This window comes from Sceloporus undulatus, chromosome 3 (genome assembly GCF_019175285.1).
Source record: "Sceloporus undulatus isolate JIND9_A2432 ecotype Alabama chromosome 3, SceUnd_v1.1, whole genome shotgun sequence".
Lineage (NCBI taxonomy): Eukaryota > Metazoa > Chordata > Lepidosauria > Squamata > Phrynosomatidae > Sceloporus > Sceloporus undulatus.
The window spans coordinates 25,938,201-25,958,131 of NC_056524.1; the positions used below are offsets into that span (position 1 = coordinate 25,938,201).

General features: G+C 41.9%; 1 protein-coding gene across 1 annotated transcript in view; it reads left to right on the forward strand.

Moving 5' to 3' along the window:
- The first annotated feature begins 1,080 nt into the window (after positions 1-1,080).
- The window catches only part of DDX10 (DEAD-box helicase 10), a 244,807-nt gene continuing 225,956 nt past the window's right edge, over positions 1,081-19,931 (forward strand). The window contains 6 exon segments of the mRNA XM_042457038.1: positions 1,081-1,250; positions 1,252-1,267; positions 14,018-14,078; positions 15,483-15,613; positions 17,117-17,275; positions 18,419-18,539. Coding sequence (XP_042312972.1) covers positions 1,081-1,250; positions 1,252-1,267; positions 14,018-14,078; positions 15,483-15,613; positions 17,117-17,275; positions 18,419-18,539 — 658 coding nt within the window.

Below are 19,931 nucleotides of genomic sequence, written 5' to 3' on the forward strand. Positions count from 1 at the left end.
CTGGATCAATGCTAGGGAATTCTGGGAACTGCAGTTTGTGAGACATTAGCCTTCTGTCAGAGAGCTCTGGTGCCACAACAAACTCAATTCCCAGGATTCCTTAGCATTGAGCCAGGGTAGTTAAAGCAGTCTCAACTGCAGTGTGTGGTGTTTGGACCACAGTTAAGTCTGTTCAGTTAAGTGAATTTACAGTGGTTCTCAAGCTTTTCTATGCTCCACACTCCTTGGAAATGTTTGGTTAATGTTAACATCCTAACAAACTAACATCGCCTTTGAAGATAAAGAAGCCTTACCTCGGCATAATTTATGATTGAAAGGATGGGTTGGGATAAGGGATTGTTTAAACTGTGAATTGTTATCCTTATGATATTTTATGTTATATGTAATACAATAATTATAATAATATAATTTATTTATATTCCACCTTTCCCCAAGGGAGTCAAGGCGGATTACAACACATAAATATAACAATAAAATAGCATAAGAATAAAAAAATTCACAGTTACAAACAATCCCTGCCCAACCCATCCCCCGCCAATTATATTATGATGATGTTATTATTATTTTATTATTAAATAAACAATTCAGAATTACATAAAAAGATCATAGGCCTGTACAGACTGCCAAATAAAGCTGCTTCGGGTCTCTTTGGAAGTATGCTGTTTAAATGATGCATACACCCTAAGAATCCGGAAGCTGCATCAAAGCTGCCCTCCAGTGCTTAGGAATGGAGTGTGGCTTTGGCGGGACTTCCGGACTCTTAGGACCATGCATATTTAAATAGCATACCTCCAAAGAGACCCGAAGAGCTTTATTTTGGCAGTCTGTAACAGGCCATAGTATACTTTAAAAATTGTGGACTTCAACTCCCAGAAGCCTCAGCCAGCTTGGCCAACCGCCAGGAACTCTGGGAGATGAAGTCCAAAATGATCTGTGTGACTAGAGCTTGTGAAGAGGAGGCCGGGAGTGACGTAATTTTCGTGCGCCGGCCTCCTCCTTCTGGGGGTACGTCATTTCGCGCGCCGGAAGCGTGTCTCCCTTGCCCCAGCCGCTGTGGAGGCAGCAGAGACATAGCGAGGCATGGAGAGCTTGGCAGGCTCCGTCTTCGCCTCCGTCCCGGACCCTGTGCGCAACTTCGAGCGCTGGAAGAAGAAGTACGACAAGCGGAAGAGAAGCTGCGGAAGCAGCGCAAGGAGGAGAAGCAGCAGCATCGTCCCCAGGGAAGGGGAGAAGGAGGCCATCGCCGGGCTCCAGGCGCTACGCGGAGGTAAGGGCAAGGCCAGCGCCTCTGGGACCTCTCGCCACTGCCAGGGATTGGAGCGCAGAGAAGGACGGCGGTGCCTCGGAGCATGGGCAGAGGGCTAGCGAGCCCCCAGAAGCACTTCACTGCTTCATATAGAAGTGTGTGGTTGGTGTGTATATATATATGTGTGTGTGTGCCTCTGTTGTATATATGTGTGTGTATGCATGTATGTTAGTGATGTGTGGGTGTGTGTGTATTATAATATATATATAACCAGTATGTGTGCCTGTTGCATATATGTCTGTTATACATATGCGTGTTTATGTGTGTCTCTGTGTTGCATATATATCTGTGTGCATTCATGACAGTATATATTTATATATATATATATATATGTGGTTTTGTGTGGTTTGTGTGTATATACATATATTTTTCTGTATGTATAGTGTGTATATATGGTTGTGTGTGTATGTGTATGTTATATGTCTCTTGTTGTATATATGTGTGTATGTGTGTGTTTGTTGTGTGTGTGTGTTATTTATACATATGTGGTCTGTTGTATGTGTATGCATGTGGTGTATATGTATACATGTGTTTGTGTATGTATGGTGATGTGTGCATATGTGTGTCTGTGTTGTATATATGTGTGTGTATATCTATTATAGAATCGTAGAGTTGAAGAGCCACTAGGGCCATCCAGTCCAACCCCCTGCAATGCAGGAAATCCAAATCAAAGCATCCCTGACAGATGGCCACAGCCTCTGTTTAAAGACCTCCAAGGAAGGAGCTCTATCACCCTCCGAGGGAGTGCATTCCACTGTCGAAAGCCCTTACTGTCAGGAAGTTCCTCCTAATGTTCAGTGGAATCTCTTTCCTGTAGCTTGCATCCATTGTTCCGGGTCCTGTTTTCTGGAGCAGCAGAAAACAAGCTTGCTCCTCTTCAATATGACATCCCTTCAATACAGTGGTGCCTCGGGTTACGAAATTAATTCGTTCCGCCTCCTTTCGTAACCCGAAAATTTCGTAACCCGAAACACTTTTCCGTTAGCACTGGAAAGCCTATAGCTGCACTTTGCAGCATTTGATTTCGTGCCGAAATGAATTTCGTAACCGAAAAATATTTCGTAACCCGAAACAGTTTTGCCAATCCAACTTTTCGTATCCCGGAAATTTCGTAACCCGATAATTTCGTATCCCGAGGCACCACTGTATTTAAACAGGCGCATCATATCACCTCTTAACCTTCTTTTCTCCAGGCTAAACATCCCCAGCTCCCTAAGTCATTCCTCATGGGCATGGTTTCCAGACCTTCACATATTGTCGCCCTCCTTTGGACACGCTCCAGTTCTCAATGTCCTTTTGAATTGTGTGCCCAGAACTGGACACAATATTCCAGATGGGGCCTGACCAGAGCAGAATATAGTGGCACTATTACTTCTCTTGATCTAGACACTATACTTTTATGATGCAGCCTAAAATTGCATTGGCTTTTTAGCAGCCGCATCACACTGTTGACTCATGTTCAACTTGTGGTCTACTTGGACTCCTAGATCCCTTTCACATGTAGTTTCATTCAGCCAGGTGTCACCATCCTATATCTGTGCATTTTATTTTTCCGCCCTAATGCAATCCTTACATTTCCGTGTTGAATTTCATTTTGTTAGCTTTGGCCCAGTTTCTAGTATTCAGGTCATTTTGAATTTGATCCTGTCGCTGGAGTATTAGCTATGCCTCCTAATTTGGTGTCATCTGCAAATTTGATAAGTTGTCCCAATTCTGTCATCCAGGTCATTGATAAAGATGTTGAATAGCACTGGGCCCAGGACAGAGCCCTGTGGGACCCCACTGGTCACTTCTCTCCAGGATGAAAAGGAGCCATTGTTGAGCACCCTTTGGGTTCAGCTGGTCAACCAGTTACAAATCCATGTAACAGTTACCTTGTCTAGTCCACATTTACAAGCTTCTTTGCAAGAATGTCATGGAAACCTTGTCAAAGATCTTACTGAAATCAAGATATACTATATCCCGCATTCCCTTCATCTACCAAGCTGGTAATTTTATCAAAGAAAGAGATCAGGTTTGTCTGGCATGACTTGTTTCTCTGAAACCCATGTTGACTTTTTGTGATTATGGCATTGGCTTCTAGATGTTCACAGACTCTCTTTTTAATGATCTGCTCCAGAATCTTTCCTGGATTGATGTCAGACTACTGGACGATAATTGTTGGGATCCTCTTTTTCCCCCTTTTGAAGATGGGGACAACGTTTGCCCTCCTCCAGTCTGCTGGGATCTCTCCTGTTTTGCAGGAGTTTTCAAAGATTATTGCCAATGGCTCCGATATTACATTTGCCAGTTCTTTTAATACCCTTGGATGGAGTTCATCTGGTCCTGGAGAACTTAAATTCATTTAGATTATAAGGTGTTCCTCTACTATCTCTTTACTTTTCTGTGCTGAAATTCCCCTATTCTGTCCTCTGCTCCATATCCTCAGGTTGAGCACCCTTTTCCTTTCTGAGAAGACTGAGGCAAAGAAGGTGTTGAGTAATTCTGCCTTTTCTCTGTCTTCTGTTCGCATTTTGCCATCTTCTCCACGCAGTGGCCTACCGTTTCCTTCTTCTTCCTTTTGCTGCGGACATATCCAAAAAAGCCCTTTTATCTTCTTAACCTCTCGAAGCCTGAGTTCATTCTGCGCTTTAGCTTTTCTGACTTTACCCCTGCACACTGCCTGCTATTTCTTTGAATTCCTTTTTTGTGTTTTCCCCTTTTTCCATTTCTTATACATGTTCCGTTTCAAACTTAGCTCGGTTGAAAGTTCCTTAGTCATCCATCCTGGTTTCTTGAGACACCTCCCATTTTCTTCTCTCCTGGAATGTTTGAAATTGTGCCTTCCGTATCTCCCTTTTGAGAAAGTCCCATCCGTCCTGAACTCCTTATCTTTTAGTATTTTGACCATGGAATCGCCCTCAATACCTCTCTATAGTGTGTGTGTTGCCTTATACGTATATATATGGTGTGTGTGGTGTGTGTGTGTGTGTGTGTGTGTATTAGCCCTCTGGAGACTTCTTGCCTGGGCTGGACTTTGTGCCCAAACACACTGCAGAAATGATTCAGTTTGGCTCAGTGCCAGGGGATTCTGGGTACTGTAGTTTTGTGAGATATTTAGCCTTCTCTCTCAGAAAGAGTTCTGGTGACACAATAAAGTACAGTTCCCATAATTCCCTAACACTGAGCCATGGCAGTTAAAGCCGTCTCAAACTGGATTATTTCTGCACTGTGGATTGGAGACTTGGAGTGTAGGAAGGACGGACGGTGCCTCAGAGCATGTGCAGAGTGCTATTCGCTTACCTTTGAGTGCCCAGAATCAGCTCACTGTTTTATATGTGAGTGTGTTTTGTGTGCCTTCAAGCCATTTTCAACTTATGATGTCCCTAAGGTGAACCTGTCATGGTTCTTGGCAAGATTGGTTCAGAGGAGGTTTGCCATTGCCTTCCTATGAGGCTGAGAGAGTGTGACTTGCCCAGGGTCACCCAGTAGGTTTTTAGGCTCAAAGGGGAACAGGGAGACCAGATGCGATAACTGCAAAAGAAGACAAGGAACCACCAAATGGAGAACATTCCAGAAATGTGTAGAGCATTACAAATAAAAGCTAAAAACATGGGGTTTTCTTGGCAAGATTTGTTCAGAGGAGGTTTGCTATTGCCTTCCTCTCAGACTCAGAGCATAACATAAAATAAAATAAACAAACAAATAAATAAAACTTGTATTTATATCCCTCTCTTCGGGAGCAAGACAGAGCAGCTCACACTAAAACGTCCACATGCAATATAATACATAAAATTACAATATCCCCCCTTAAAAAAGAATTAAATACATTACAATTAAGAGAGTTTTAAAATCAATTTATAATAAAGATAACATAGGCAGGGTGGTAGTAAATGCATGGTGTGAGGGGGTAATCAATCTGTGGCTGGGGAATTTATTCAGGAAAGGCCAGCTGGAAGAGATCCGTCTTGACAGCTTGTTTGAAGCTGTCTAAGTTGGTAATTTGACGGCTCTCATCTGGCAGGCCAGTCCATAGCCTGGGAGCAGTTGCTGAAAAGGTCCTCGGGGAGTTTGCAGTTAATCTGGTCTTTAAAGGCTGCAATAAATTCCTCCCAGAGGACCAGAGTATTCGGGGTGGATTGTGTGGAAGTAGACGATCCCTTAAATAGATTGGACCCAAGCCATGTAGGGCTTTAAAGGTAATAGCCAACACCTTGTACTGCAGCCGGAAACTAATAGGCAGCCAGTGGGGTGACTTTAGGATCGGTGTTATCCGGTCACGCCTAGAATTTCAGGTAACTAACGTGGCTGCCATGTTTTGTACTAATTGGAGTTTCCGGACTAAGCACAAGGGTAGCCCCATTTAGAGCGCATTACACAAATCGAGTCGTGAGGTGACCAGTGCATGTACTACAGTTTCTAGGTCTCTTACTTCTAGGAAAGGGTGCAGGTGGCGTATCAGCCAAAGCTGATTCCCCTAGTAATTAATTATATAACCAAATGTGAAAGAAAACAATGATGTAAACTTAATTCTTGTGCAGATCTCCGACTATCATATAAAATATAAAATTATAGTCTGTAATGACATAGAATAGTCAAAATTATCCTTCAAACTGCAATTATTTTTGCCATTCTACTTTTTATTTATCTAGAACACTAGTGTCTGTGCTTTCATGGTTAACATATTGAATAAATTGTAGCAATTTAAATAAAGTGCATTTGGTTTAACTTTTCCTTTACTCTAGCTGACCTCGACTCATAGTGACCCTGTGAATGAGACATCTCTGAGCCCCTCTGTCCTGCTCTGGTCTTGTAGAGCCCTGTAACCTCCCTAATTGAGTGTTGCCATCTGATGTGTGGTCTTCCTCTCTTTCTACTGTTTTCTACCTTTCCTAGCATTATTGTCTTTTCTAATGAGTCATGCCTTCCCATGATGTGGCCAAAGTACGACATTCTCAGGGTTGTCTTCTTGGCTTCTAGGGAGAGTTAAGGCTTGATCTGTTCAAGGACCCATTTGTTTGTCTTTTTGACTGTCCATGGTATTCTCAGCATTCTTCTCCAGCACCACATCTCAAATGAGTTGATTTTCTTTAATCCACTTCCTTCACTGTCCAGCTCTCACATCTGTTCATGGTAATAGAGAATACAATGGTATAGATGATTCTAATGTAGTGCTCTCTTATATGTCTTCACTCTTTATGATCTTGTCTAATTATTTCATGGCTTCTCTTCCCATTCCCAGTCTTCTTCTGATTTCTTGACTGTAATCTCCGTTTTGATCATTGTTTGATCCTAGGTATGGGAGATCTTTTACTATTTGAATTTCCTTGTTGTCTAGGTAGAATTTGTGTAGGTTTTCTGTGACCATTATTTTTTCTCTTTAGGTTCAGCAGCAAGCCTGCCTTTGCATTTTCTTCCTTGACCTTCTTTAGTATATGTTCTAGGTCTGTGATATTTTCCGCAAGTACTATGGTGTCATCTGCTTATATTAGATTAGTGCTTCCCCAAACTTTATTTGGGCTATCACCCTCTTTCCTGACAACCCTAGTGCCCCCTATATTTCTTGATATCAGACCTACTATACTATTGAACATTCAAAATAACCAGTCTCAGTTGCTGCTTCCTTTGTTGCCCGCTCACCCTGGCAGCAATAGCTGTGTAGCTCATTGAGCAGTGATTAAGAAGCTTCTCCCCAGTGTCAACTTGACCTTTAGAGTCATCCATAGCGTTTCATGATCTATGCAGTCAAACGTTTGTTATAGTCTATAAAGAACATACTCATATTCTTTTAGAATTCCTTGCTGCATTCTATTAGCCAACATATGTTTGCAATGTGGTCCCTAGTGTCTCTACTTTCCTTGAACCCTCTTTGGACCTCTGGGATTTCTATCTCCATATATGATTGGGGTCTATGTTGCAGGAATTTGAGTATAATTTTGCTTGTGTGGGAAATTAATGCTATAGTTGCTGCAGTCTTTTGTGTCTCTCTTTTTTGTGAATAGAGATATATATTGAATCATTTTCAGAGCCCATTGGGCCAAATCTATCAATTTTTAAATAGCTATCTGTTTTGTTTGTATCTATCTGCTCTATGAAGCTTTTAATGTAAAAAATTGAAGCTAGTTAGTCCTGTGTGGGTACAAAAGTTGTTCTATCTGGTCAAAAGATAAAAGCTTAGTCTGATAAAAATCCATACATCTGCAACATCTAAGGAGGCGTTGAGCTCACTTAGGCGTTTTACAGACTGTCCAAAAGGGTGGTCTGCCGCCGTCCTTCTTTGCTGTGCGAGGGAACCGCAGCAGACAAACCGCGTGGTTTTCCGGCACCGTTGTGATGCTGCAAGGTGCCAATGGCGTCACAAGGGCACCGAGACGTGTGGACGCTAGGCGTCCATCACGTCGAAATGGCGGTGCCCATCTGTATAGGGCGCTGCCTTTTGACGTCCTTGTTATGTGCGAGGGGCAAGGCGCGTCAGGAAGTGCCGCCCCTCGCGTGTAACGACGGCGCCCAATTGGGGCCGTCTGGAACGCGCCTTAGTCAGGTTTTCAGTTAAGAAATTCAGTTTAGAGGGATGGAGAAGGTGTTTCTGTGGACCCCTGGATCATGTAGCATGGAGGGGTTACTCAATCTTAACCCAACCAAATTGCCAAATTACATTTTTATTTGCTAGATGACAATATGACCATCAAGTTTAGTAATAAACACAGTGTTGTTGTTAACTGCCTTGGAGTTGACTGTAGCAATAATTTCCCATTCAAGCAAAATTATGCTCAAAATCCTGCAACCCTGTGAAAGAGCCTCTCTGTCCTCAACTGCTCTGCTCAGGTCCTGCAGGTTAGGGCCATAATCTTGATTGAATCTGTCCCTCTAGTATAGAGACTTCCTCTCCTTCTACTGCCCTCCATCTTTCCTAGCATTATTGTCTTTTCTAGTGAATCATGCTTCATGTGATGTGCTTTATGTATGACAGTCTCAATTTAGTCATCTTGTTTTAATAGGGATAGTTCAAGACTAATCTGTCTTGGGACACATTTGTGTCTTTTTTGGCTTTAAACGGCATCCGCAACACCCTTCTCTAGCACCACATCTCAAATGAGTTGATTTCTATCTATTGGTTTTCTTCACTGTCCAGATCTCACATCCCTATATGGTGATGGGAAATACAATGGGTTGGATGACTCTAACTTTAGTGTAGTTTTATATCTATGCACTTTAAGATCTTGTCTAGTTCTTTCATAGCAGCCCTTCCCAATCCCAGTTTTCTTCTGATTTCTTGATTGTAATCCCTGTTCTGATCAATGAAGCATTTTCAGGGGTAGCTGTGTTGGCCATATAGCAAAGTATAATAACATCCACAATTCACAAAACAGTGAGATATTTATTCAGCCAACCAAAAATCTCAACTATTTCAGTTTCATCATCATAATCATCTTGCCCTTTCCCCAAAATTGGGACTCAGGGCAGCTTACAATATTAAAAAAAAGTACAATTAAAAGCATACAAAAAAGATACATTAAAGTAGAATTAGATTATTACAATATTAAAACAAATTGCATATTAAAAGAATACAATACAGTTAAAAAGGTAAAAATGGCCCCATACAGACTGCCAAAGTAAAGCTGCTTTGGGTCACTTTGGAGGTATGCTGTTTAAATGATGCATGTGTACTAAGAATCCGGAAGTTGCGACAAAGCTGCGCTCCAGTCCTTATGACTGGATTGTGGCTTTGGCGTGACTTCTGGCCTCTTAGGACACATGCATCATTTAAACAGCATACCTCCAAAGTGACCTGAAGCAGCTTTATTTTGGTCTGTCTGTATGGGGCCAATGTTTAAGACACTTTAAAACAACATGACACCCCGGCCCATTCTTTAAAACTCTTCTGTTTTAAAAGCCTGTCTGAACAGGATAAAAGTCATTGTTTCGATCAGGGAAGTATGGCCCATCTCCAGGATGTTTTTGGACAGCATCTTTCATAAGCTCCCTCCATTGGCCTTATTGGTTAGGACTGATATGAAAGGGTAAGGTAAGTTGGAGGAAACACAGAATGATAATTGCTGTGATGGGAATACAGCATAGCACATAAACAACATAGCACATAAAAGGCCCTCAAAGCCTGCTGAAATATGAAGGTCTTCACTGCCTATGAAGGGATAGCAAAGAGGTTGCCTGTCTAACCTATTTAAGAAGGGAGTTCCAGAGGCTGCTCTGTATTCCCATCAACATAAGTAGCCACCTATCTGGAAATAAGTTCTTTAGATAACTTGAACCTGAGTCATGCATAGCAAGCTAGTACGTCATAGAGAAGCATATTCTGGTTGGACTTCTATCTTGAGAAAGATGATAGTGATAAATGGTGTCAAGAAACTGGATAGTGAAAATTTCTTCTTCTTTTATAGTACTGGAGCTTGTAAAGGGAGAAGGTCAATGGAGGAAGATCCAAGATAGACAAAAGGAAATTCTTTATACAGCATGCAATAGAGCTGCATCTATAAAGCAGAATCTACAAAGTTGTTGTTGTTGTTATTATTATTATTATTATTATTATTAACCTTTATATATAAAGCGCTGTAAATTTACACAGCGCTGTACATACAATCTTTTTAATTGGACGGTTCCCTGCCCTCAGGCTTACAATCTAAAAAGACACGACACAAAGGGAGTGGTGGTGGGGAAGGGGCCTGTCTAGTAAGATAATACATATAAAATACAAAGCAGACACTGCTTGAACTGCCATGGCTCTGCTGTGGAATTCTGGGATTTGTAGTTTTTTGAGATAGTTCTCTGTTAGAGCTCTGGTGCCCCAATAAACTATGAATCCCAGGGTTCTATAGGATGGAGCCATGACAATTAAAGCAGTGTCAAACTGCATTAATTTTGCAGTGTGGCAGCAGCCCAAAGTGGTGGAATTTGCTGCCATAACATGTAGTGTTGGTCATCAACTTGGATGGCTTGGATGGGGTTTAGATTTGTGAGTAAATTGCTAGTCACAATGGCTATCTCCTGCCTCTAGGATCAAATGCAGTGTGCCTATCAATAACAATTTCTCAAAAACATGAGCAGAAGAATGCTGTTGTGCTTCTATACTGCTTTGTAGGCTTTCAGTGGGCACATAATCAGCTACTGTGGCAATAGGATGCTGGACTAGATAAGTCTTTAGTGTGAGCCAACAGGACAGCTCTCATGTTCTTGTTGAATCAGCTGTTGTGGCAAAGAGGATGCTGGAGTAGACGGGCCTTGGTTTTAATCCAGCACAGCTGCTCTTATGTTTTCTGCACCCAGCTTCTCCTGGACAGTATATGTGCATGGCAGAAAAGAGTTTGCCAGTCTGTATGCCAGCTGTCTGACACACAAAAACATTTATCATCATTTATTAAATGTTTGCTGTTTACCAGAACCCCACTTGCTTAGTGGAAGGTTGCACTGATGGAAGAGTTATTACTGCTATTATTCCAAATATCACTGCATTATGTTTTATAAAATGGTTTCCGTTTCTCTCTGCATTTGAAGACATTATTCTTATTTCAAAACCATTTTTTTCTCAGCCAATTTTTAAGTGCTGCTTTTGAAAGTTAACTAAAATGGTGCACCTAATTGGCATTTGATGACTATGCTACATGGCACTTAGTGGTATCTACAGTGCATTGAAAAATCAGCAGTGTACAAAAATGGCAACTGCCTTTAATTTATATGTGTGTCCTTATTTCAAGAGTGGCAATGATTAGACAATTTCTTATGAAGATACATCTGCAATATTTGAGAGCTCTAACTGAGACAGGTCTGCAATCAGTTTTTATCACTGCATTTAGGCAGACTGCTAATGGAAAATTAGATTGAGGAAAAATAGACTAAATATGCTGAAATACGTTCCTCTTTAATATGTAAGTGTCTACATTCTGTTATCCTTCTAGGGAGCTGGGCATATTGAGGTTGGGTGCCATTACACTGTATATTTAGGTGTTTTTCAGAGTTTTAAAGTGAAATGTTTATGTTTCATTAAGAAAGGGAACAGGTGGTATTCAGGAACAAAGGGAAGGTTGTATAGTATTCCCTGTGATTCAGACAACAGCAGTTCTTTTTGTTTTTATTATATTTGTTTGTATCCCACCCAAGATGGGCATGCAAAGTGGCATACAGTTTTTTTTTTAAAAACTGTACATTTATACACAGTTTCAAGCATCCACGGCTTAAAAATATTTTTTAAAAGTATAAATTCCAAATAACAAACCATGATTTTCCATTATATATAAAGGACACCATTTTGCTATGCTATTATAGTTAAGGGGACTTGAGCATCCATCGATTTTGTTATCCATGGGAGATCCTGGAACCAAACCCAGGGATTACAAGGAACCACTGTACTGTACAACTAAAAGCAAAGAAAAAATTAACATTAAAATAGAATTAGACTAATCACAGTATTAAAACAGTTCAGGTCTACATTTAATAAAACGTAGTTACAAAGATTTTTAAAAATGATTAAAAACAGGTGAATTTAAAACAATACAATAACCCTTAATCTGCTCTTTAAATGTTTGCCATATTAAAAGCCTGTTGAAATAAAAAAACGTTCTGTCTGCCAACACACAGACAATAAGGAGGGCCCATCCTGGCCTTCTGGAGAAGAGAGTTTCATAGTCTAGGGCAGTGATGGCAAAACTTTTAGGGGCTGAGTGCCCAAACTAAAAGGTTTTCCAGCAGTGGGTGTTACCCAATGTTGGGAGCAGGGTTTCCCCCTCTGGGGAGCGGGACTTCCAGGGTGGGACTTCTTTCCCTGCCTATCTGGGCTTTCATCTGCCTCGTCCAGAGACAGCTGAAGGTCTGGAGGGGTGTGGGGGCAAGAAGAGGAACAGGCACGCATCTCTTCCTCCTGCCCTGTACTGTCCCCATGCGCCACCTGCATCCGGAGAGGCAACTGCAAGCCAGGGAGGGCCCCCCTGCGCCATCCCCGGGATCCATGTGCCTCTGGAGACAGCTGGAGAGGGAACTTGAGGCTGGGAAGGGTTGGAAAGGAGAAGGAACAGGCACACACCTTTTTCTCCTCCTCCCCCGTGCCATCCCCAGGCTCCAGCTGCCTCCAGAGAGGAAAGTTGAGGCTGGGGAGGGTCGCACTACGTCAATCTCGGCCTCCAGCTGCCTCCAGAGAGGCAACTGGAGGCCAGGGAGGGTCAGAAAGGAGGAGGAACAGGCACACACCTTTTTCTCTTCCTCTGCCTGCACCATTCCCATCCTCCAGCTGTCTCTGGAGAGGCTACTGGAGGCCAGGAAGAGTTGGAAAGGAGGAGTAACAGGCACATCCTCCTCTCCCCGTGCCATTCCTGGCTTCCAGTTGCCTCCGAAGAGGCAACAGGAGGCCAGGAAAGGTCGGGAAGGAGGAGGAACAGGCACATACCTCTTCCTCCTCTTCCCCCCGCCATGTGACAGGGGAAATGGCATCCTGTGCCATCTCTGACACACTTTCCATTGGTTTGCCATCATGGGTCTAGGAGCAGCCATGGAGAAGGACCTAGCTTGTGTCCCCACCTCTCCTGATGATTTGAGGACCCAGACTGGCTCATAAGTGGAGATACGGGCTGTCAGATAGCCTGGAACTAAGCCATTATAGTGTTATCAGATGTTGGTATTGCATTTTCTAGAATTGTCCCAGAACCATTAGACGGATGTCCTTACTTTTTAGCTAGGCTAAGACACATATTGTAGTATCCTTTCCTTACTAGGGATGCATCCACACTGCAAAAATACTCCAGTTTGACACCACTAACAGTTATGGCTCAATGTTGTGGAATTCTGGGATTTGTAGTTTATTGTGGCCCCAGATCTCTGATAGAGAAGTCCAAATGTCTCACAATACTACAGTTCACAGAATTCCATAGCATTGAGCCATGGCAGTTAATGTGGTGTCAAACTGGATTATATCTGCTGTGCAGATGTAGCCTAGATCAGCAATCCCTCTTCTGGTCAGTGGTAAGATTGGCTGGTTAGTTGCTACTTTTTGAGGGCACCTGGCATGCTTTCAGGATAGTAACCTCCAGCTCTTCCTCACCTACCGTAATTTTCCTCTTCTGGATTAAGAGAAGCCAGTCTTTGAAGTGGATGTATGATTTGACCTTGCATGGCCAAGAGTCTCCAGGTACTTTGGATACCCAGCTGAGAAAGTGATGGGGACTTCTGTGTAGCTGCCAGGATGATCTCTTTCCATTTTTACATTTTAAGATGAAGGCTGACCACTCACCACAGGGAGTAGTATTGCCAAAAATTGACATGAGGTGTAAAATATTTCTTTAAAAGCAAAAGCTGGAGTTCTTGATCTTTCATTTGCATGGCCCTGTTAGTGAACTGCAATAATGTAGTTTTTAAGTTAATCTGTTTTATAGCAGACCAAATTAGAAGTGATATGCACTATTTGGTTAATGTTTTATACGGTACTACAGCTAATGCTGTAAACTCCACTGAATGTGAAGGGACTTACTAAACCACAGGGAAACTGCTTAGCTCAGCTTCTGTCTTTTCATATGTAGTGTTATGACATGAACAGCACACTTTCATCTGATAGAGTAATAACAACAACTCAATTGCTCGTGCTAATTCAACATAATTTAGCAATACAGAAGGGATTGCAGGATAAAGTATCCTTTTTTTACAATAATGTTAAAATTAACCCTCCATGAGATTCTTTGATATTTCACTTAGTATTTTAAAACATAATAAGCTCTTTTCTTTGCCTGTTTTCAGATCAATGCAAATGAAATTGTAAGGTTTTCAGATTTCCCATTATCCAGGAAGACACTGAAAGGTAAGCACAGTATTTTTATTCATTTTATTTATTGGGACTTTCATTTATTCCATCCCTCTCCAAGTGAGGTCTAGATAGCATTTTAGCTCTCATCTCTGCACTTTCGCTTCAAAATAATCCTTGAGGTAGGCCAGAAAGAGAGAGTTTGTGTTCATGGTTTCATAGTTCGGTGGAAACCTGAATCTGGATCTCCCAAATACACTGATTTTTTACTTTTCCTAGCTTCTTTTGGCTGTCTTGCTAATATGTTATTATTCCACCATTCTAACTAATTCTGTGTCAGTAGAATCCCATCCAGTGCTATATTTTCCATCCCACAATTATATTTTCTACATAGAATCACTTTCCATGTAGTCTTGCACGAATGCATGTTCAGTTTGTTAAACTTGACAAATAAGCAGACCTGTTGGTATTTTTGGGTCCTAAGACACATTATGGATCAACCCACCCAATAAAAACAAGAACACTGAACTGGAAACAGCTACAAGTCTGTTCCTAGTTTCATAAAAAATGGTGAGGGGAGGTTAACAAGGCAGACTGGGATGTGCACCTTGTTTTGAAGGGATACTGCTTTTCCTGCAGGTTTTCAAGTGTGACAGTTAGCCTTTTATTGTCAATTTCTTTCTCCTCGTGTCTAAAGGTTACAACCACGCTGTGGAATGGGGTGTGTTGCTCATCCTTGTTATAGGCTGCATTTGCACTGCAGAAATAATACAGTTTGACACCACTTTAACTACCATGGCTTAGGTCCAAAACACACTGCAGTAATAATCCAGTTTGAGACCGCTTTAAATGCTGTAGCTCAATGCTAGGTAACATTGGGATTTGTAGTGTTTGTGAGACATTTAGCCTTTCCTGTCAGAAAGCTTTGGTGCCACAAGAAACTACAGTTCCCAGAATTCCCTAGCACTGAGCCAGGGCAGTTAAAGCAGTCTCAAACTGGATTATTTCTATAGAATTCTGGGAACTGTAGTTTTGTGAGACATTTAGTCTCCTCTGTCAGAGAGCTCTGGTGCCACAATAAACAAGTCCCAAGGTTCCATGACATTGTGCCATGGCAGTTAAAGTAGTGTCATGCTACATTATTTCTGCAGTTTGGATGCAGATATAGGCCTCAAAGGTGATTTTTAACAACCATTTAAGATTCACAAATGGAGTCTGATAGTAGACTGAACTCAACAATTTCTTTAAATCTTCTTTTGAATGGAGTGGAATCCAGGTGTTATCACTCTTGTTGGAGAATCTCCTTGTGTGAATAGTAGCCTATATGTGGAACTTCTTCCCCCTCAATGACCTCTTCACAAGTGTTTTTACTGTGTTGAAGTGATTAATCTGAGTGCCCCCTTTGTATAAATGCCTGATTGCAAGTGTGTTAAACCAATAATGTGGTCTTCTGTATACCAGGTTTGCAGGAAGCCCAGTATCGTATGGTGACTGAAATCCAGAGGCAGACCATAGGTTTGGCATTACAGGGTAAAGATGTTCTGGGAGCGGCAAAGACAGGATCAGGCAAAACTCTGGCTTTTATTGTACCTGTAAGTACTGAATCTCCTTTCTGCTTTTCCAGCTATAAAGTTATATTTGTTGAGTTTTTGTTAGTAGGGGAAGTAGACAAAAATAATTTGTCTGGAGAATGCTTTGCCTCCAGAATCTGCCATAGAACTTGCATTTGACCTTGTTACACAGAGGTGAACCTTTAGCCTGTCATATGTTTTGAGCCCCATCTTTCACAGTCTTTTATCATTAGCCACGGTGAGTAGGTCTGATGACAGTTTTAGGCCAAAGCCTTTGAAGAGTCAAAGATTTCCTACATCTGCTGTAATAGATAGTCTTAGGCAGAAAGGATAAAGTGACTATGGCCCGATCTAGACGGGCCTATAGTGCGCCCTCGTCACATGCTAGGGCTTGGCTGAGTGCGCACCGCCCATACGTGCCTCACCCCTAGCACGTGACGAGGGCGTCAAAATGGCAGCACTCTGTGCACACGACCATTTTGATGTGACGAATGTTTAGCATCCGCACGTCAAGCCCCCTTGTGATGTCACAATGGCGCCGCAGAAAGAACCGGCTTTTTGTGGGTTTTTCCTGCATGAGGGAGCCACGCGGTTTGTCCACTGTGGCTCCCACGTGCAGCAAAACAAGGCACCGGCAGAGTGCCCTTTTTGGGTGGTCTGTACCCCGCCAATATTTATGATGCTTGTGCTGACCAAAATGGTAAACTGTATCAGATATGTCAAGCTACATAAATTGTAGAATTATAGCCATAACCTCAATTAACCGAGTAGAAAAGGGCTTCTTTGTCAGAAAGTCTTATTATGACCATCCAGTCCCACTTTTCTCTTTGTCCTCTCTCTAGTTGGATTTTTAAAACATTGACATTGGGAGAGTAGTGAAGGAGGGTTAGAGGAATACAGACCTCAGTGTCAGGTTGCAGGGTCATGCCCACTGTAAACAATGCTGGACTAATGGAAGCTTTGCATCCCACATGGACTACACAGAGGTTCTTCTCCTCCATATTGCTCAGATATGCTCTCAGTTAAGACCATGTAGTGTCAGAGTGTTTGGTGTGTGTGCCTAGGAGTTTTCTTTTTGCTTCTAATGCCATAGGAATACATGCTTCCCTGCTTTCTTCTTCAAATATATGTAAGAATTGTGTTCTAGCATTTTGGTAAGCACAGCATTAATTATATACTCAGTGAGAGTGGCTACAGAATCTGGATTGAAGCTTTACTGAGGCCTTTAATTACAGTATGTGTGTTCCAAATAAAAGGATTGCAGATCAAACTGGCAGTCAACCCTCTGTTTTGTGGACAGCCAGAATGATTGTTTACAGTAGTTTTTCACTCATGGAGGACATTAATGTGCACCTAATCAGCACTGCATCCTGATCATATCTTGACATTCTCAAGCCCAAACACTTCTGTTTATATTTTTGTTATATGCTTTGCTGTTCACACACAGAGATATTTTCTAGTGTTTTAAAATGCTTGATGAAGACATTTGATGAGGTTACTAATTAGTGTTTTGTAACTACTCAGGCTCTGGAAATCTTATACCGAGAACAATGGACCTCCTTGGATGGGTTGGGAGTTCTGATCATCTCTCCAACCAGAGAGCTGGCATACCAGACATTTGAGGTTTTGCGTAAAGTGGGAAAAAATCATGACTTTTCAGCAGGTCTTGTTATTGGTGGCAAGGTAAGTCCCCATAACCATAAATAAGTATATTTTGACATTTTAGTGAGCTCTTGTATTGAGGGAGGTAAAAAGAGTACAGAGTTTGGAAAAGCTACTTTTTAGACTATAAGCCCCTAATTCCCACTTACTATGCTTAGTGCTAGAATTCTAGGAACTGCAAATCCAAAAAGGGTAAACTTTTCAAGCAATGCAGTGAATTGAAGCATGTGTTTAGAAGTGCTTGTGTCATTGCATTTTAATGTCATTTCCTGCCTTATTAGTGTTTTGTGCTTGGTATCTTTAACGCTGCTCAGAAGAGCACTGGCCATTTAACATGGGAAGAAGGAAAATGCAGGTGAATGCGTGGAAGTCCTTGCAAGCAGCTGAATTCGGTGCAGGCAGGCACAGAAGAGGGAGTAATCCAATCTTACATTGGACATGTCTACACCAGTTGCTTATGCCCTGAACTAGCCCCAGACCAACCATGATGCTTAATTAGGTGCAACACTGTATTATTGTGCGCATGGGCCAGCCAGGCTGTCACTGTATCAACTTAGTGGTCATCTCCCTTGGTGCTACCATTTCATCCCCATCAGCCAAGCAACTCCTTGCGAGAGCCTTTAGACTACCATTGTTTCTGCTAAGGTCAGGATGGGGTGCCCCACCATGCCACTGTCCCCCTTCCTTGTTGATCACATGGGCAACCAGTTCTGACCTCAGCAGAAGTGATGGTGACAACCAGGCTTTACACAGAGCTCCTGCCTGTGAGAAAGCAGTGGCCCCGAAAACAAGCCATCCCCTTTCCCTGTGCTACTCAGAGTGAGCAAGGGGGATGGCACAGCTCTTGGTGTGTGGACAATTGGATCAGACCAAATTGGATCTAGTCCAGCTGTCCACATGCACAGTGAATCCAAGATCAATCATAGGTTTCCAGGAACCACTGGAGTTTTCCCCAACTTTGGTTAGTTCAGGGTAAAGTCAGGTTAAGGGCCAAAAACTGTGGTACTTCCCTGGAAGTAGCTGTACATTGTGAGGACTGCCAGTACCAGCTTTGGTGTGGTTATGGCATTTTTCTCCAGTTTAGACAAGCCCAGAGTTCCCTATATGAGAGGATTATGTCCAGAAATGATAAATCCTAAACCTCAAATCTGTCTGATGTTGCAGGACTTAAAACAAGAAGCTAGTCGAATCCACAATATTAATATTCTCATATGTACGCCTGGCCGACTACTGCAGCACATGGATGAAACATTGTATTTTTATGCTTCTGATCTGCAAATGTTAAGTAAGTAGAAAATATTGCCATTTTTACTGGGGAATCCAGATACAAAATTCTGCCCAAAATGTTTGCCGTCGAAGCCACTGTAATGCCCTTAAACTCCATTAAAACTCCAGGGTGCATACAGAGCTCTCTGTGAATAGGGACAGTTGCTTCTTTGTCAGGTAAAGCTTCTTTTATAGTAAGAACCTTTCCTTCATATGAAAGTGAAAGGGAAGCATCTACTCATGCAGGTTAGTTATAAAATGTAATATAAAATGTCTATCCCATTTTTTCTAATTAAATTTTTTATTGAGTTTAAAACACATAAAATCTGTAAAACAATGACAAAAACAACAACAATTAACTACAAGGGCCAAGAGTATGTATCTAATGAATAGTTATTCTGCAGCAGAATAAAAAAATTAGTTCTCAGCAAGAGCAAGAGAATCTTGCTTGTCAAGGTGTAGAGTGTCCATCCAGAGATCCATCTGTGAAGTAGGAGGTTGGATCTGGTGGGGAGTGATGATTAACATAGTCAATAAAGATCATCCAGTCTTCTTGAAATGTGTCAGTCCTTTTGTGGCCAATGCAAAACCTCATCGTAGCAGACAGTTTCTCCATCAACCACATACCCCAAATCCTAACTGACCAGTTTTCAATGGAGAGGTCATCTGACTTCCAACATTTGGCTACTTCTTATCTGGCAGTAGTAATAAGAAAAATGATCAGTTTCCTATGTTTCAAGTTATGTCTGTTCTATTTTATTAATTTTATTGTTCTGCATTTCTTGTTTTGCTCTTCAGTTGAAAAGTTGGGTCCATGGCAAGTTAGCTGAACTTAACTCCTACTGAATCAGTGGGAACTGATTAGCTGATCTGCGCTAATGAGAGGCGTCCGCAGCGTTTGTTCTCCTGCTTCAATCCACTACTAAAACCTTCCTCTCCCCCTGTCTTCTCATCATTTTCCCCCACTGACTTTGCCAACTACTTCATCACTAAAGTCACTACTATTTGATCTGAAATAGTTCCTCCCAACTTGCCCCTTACCACTAACCTCCTGGTACCTTCTACTAATAAAGTCTCTGGGTTTCCCCCTGTTTCTCTGGATGAATTCTCTACGCTGCTAAATTCTTCCAAACCTACTACCTGTTCTCTTGATCCTATTCCCTCCCATCTCCTTATCTCTATAGCCCCTTCTCTCCTGCCCTTGCTCCTCTATATCTTTAATCTCTCTCTCTATATGGGTTCCTTCCCTTCTGACTTCAAACATACTCTCGTTTCCCCAATTCTGAAGAAACCCTCTCTCGACCCCTCTTCTTTGTCTAGCTATCGTCCAATTTCTCTTCTTCTTTTTCTTTCTAAGGTCCTAGAACGGGTCGTTTATTCTCGCTGTATTAAGTTTCTTGAAGCCAACTCC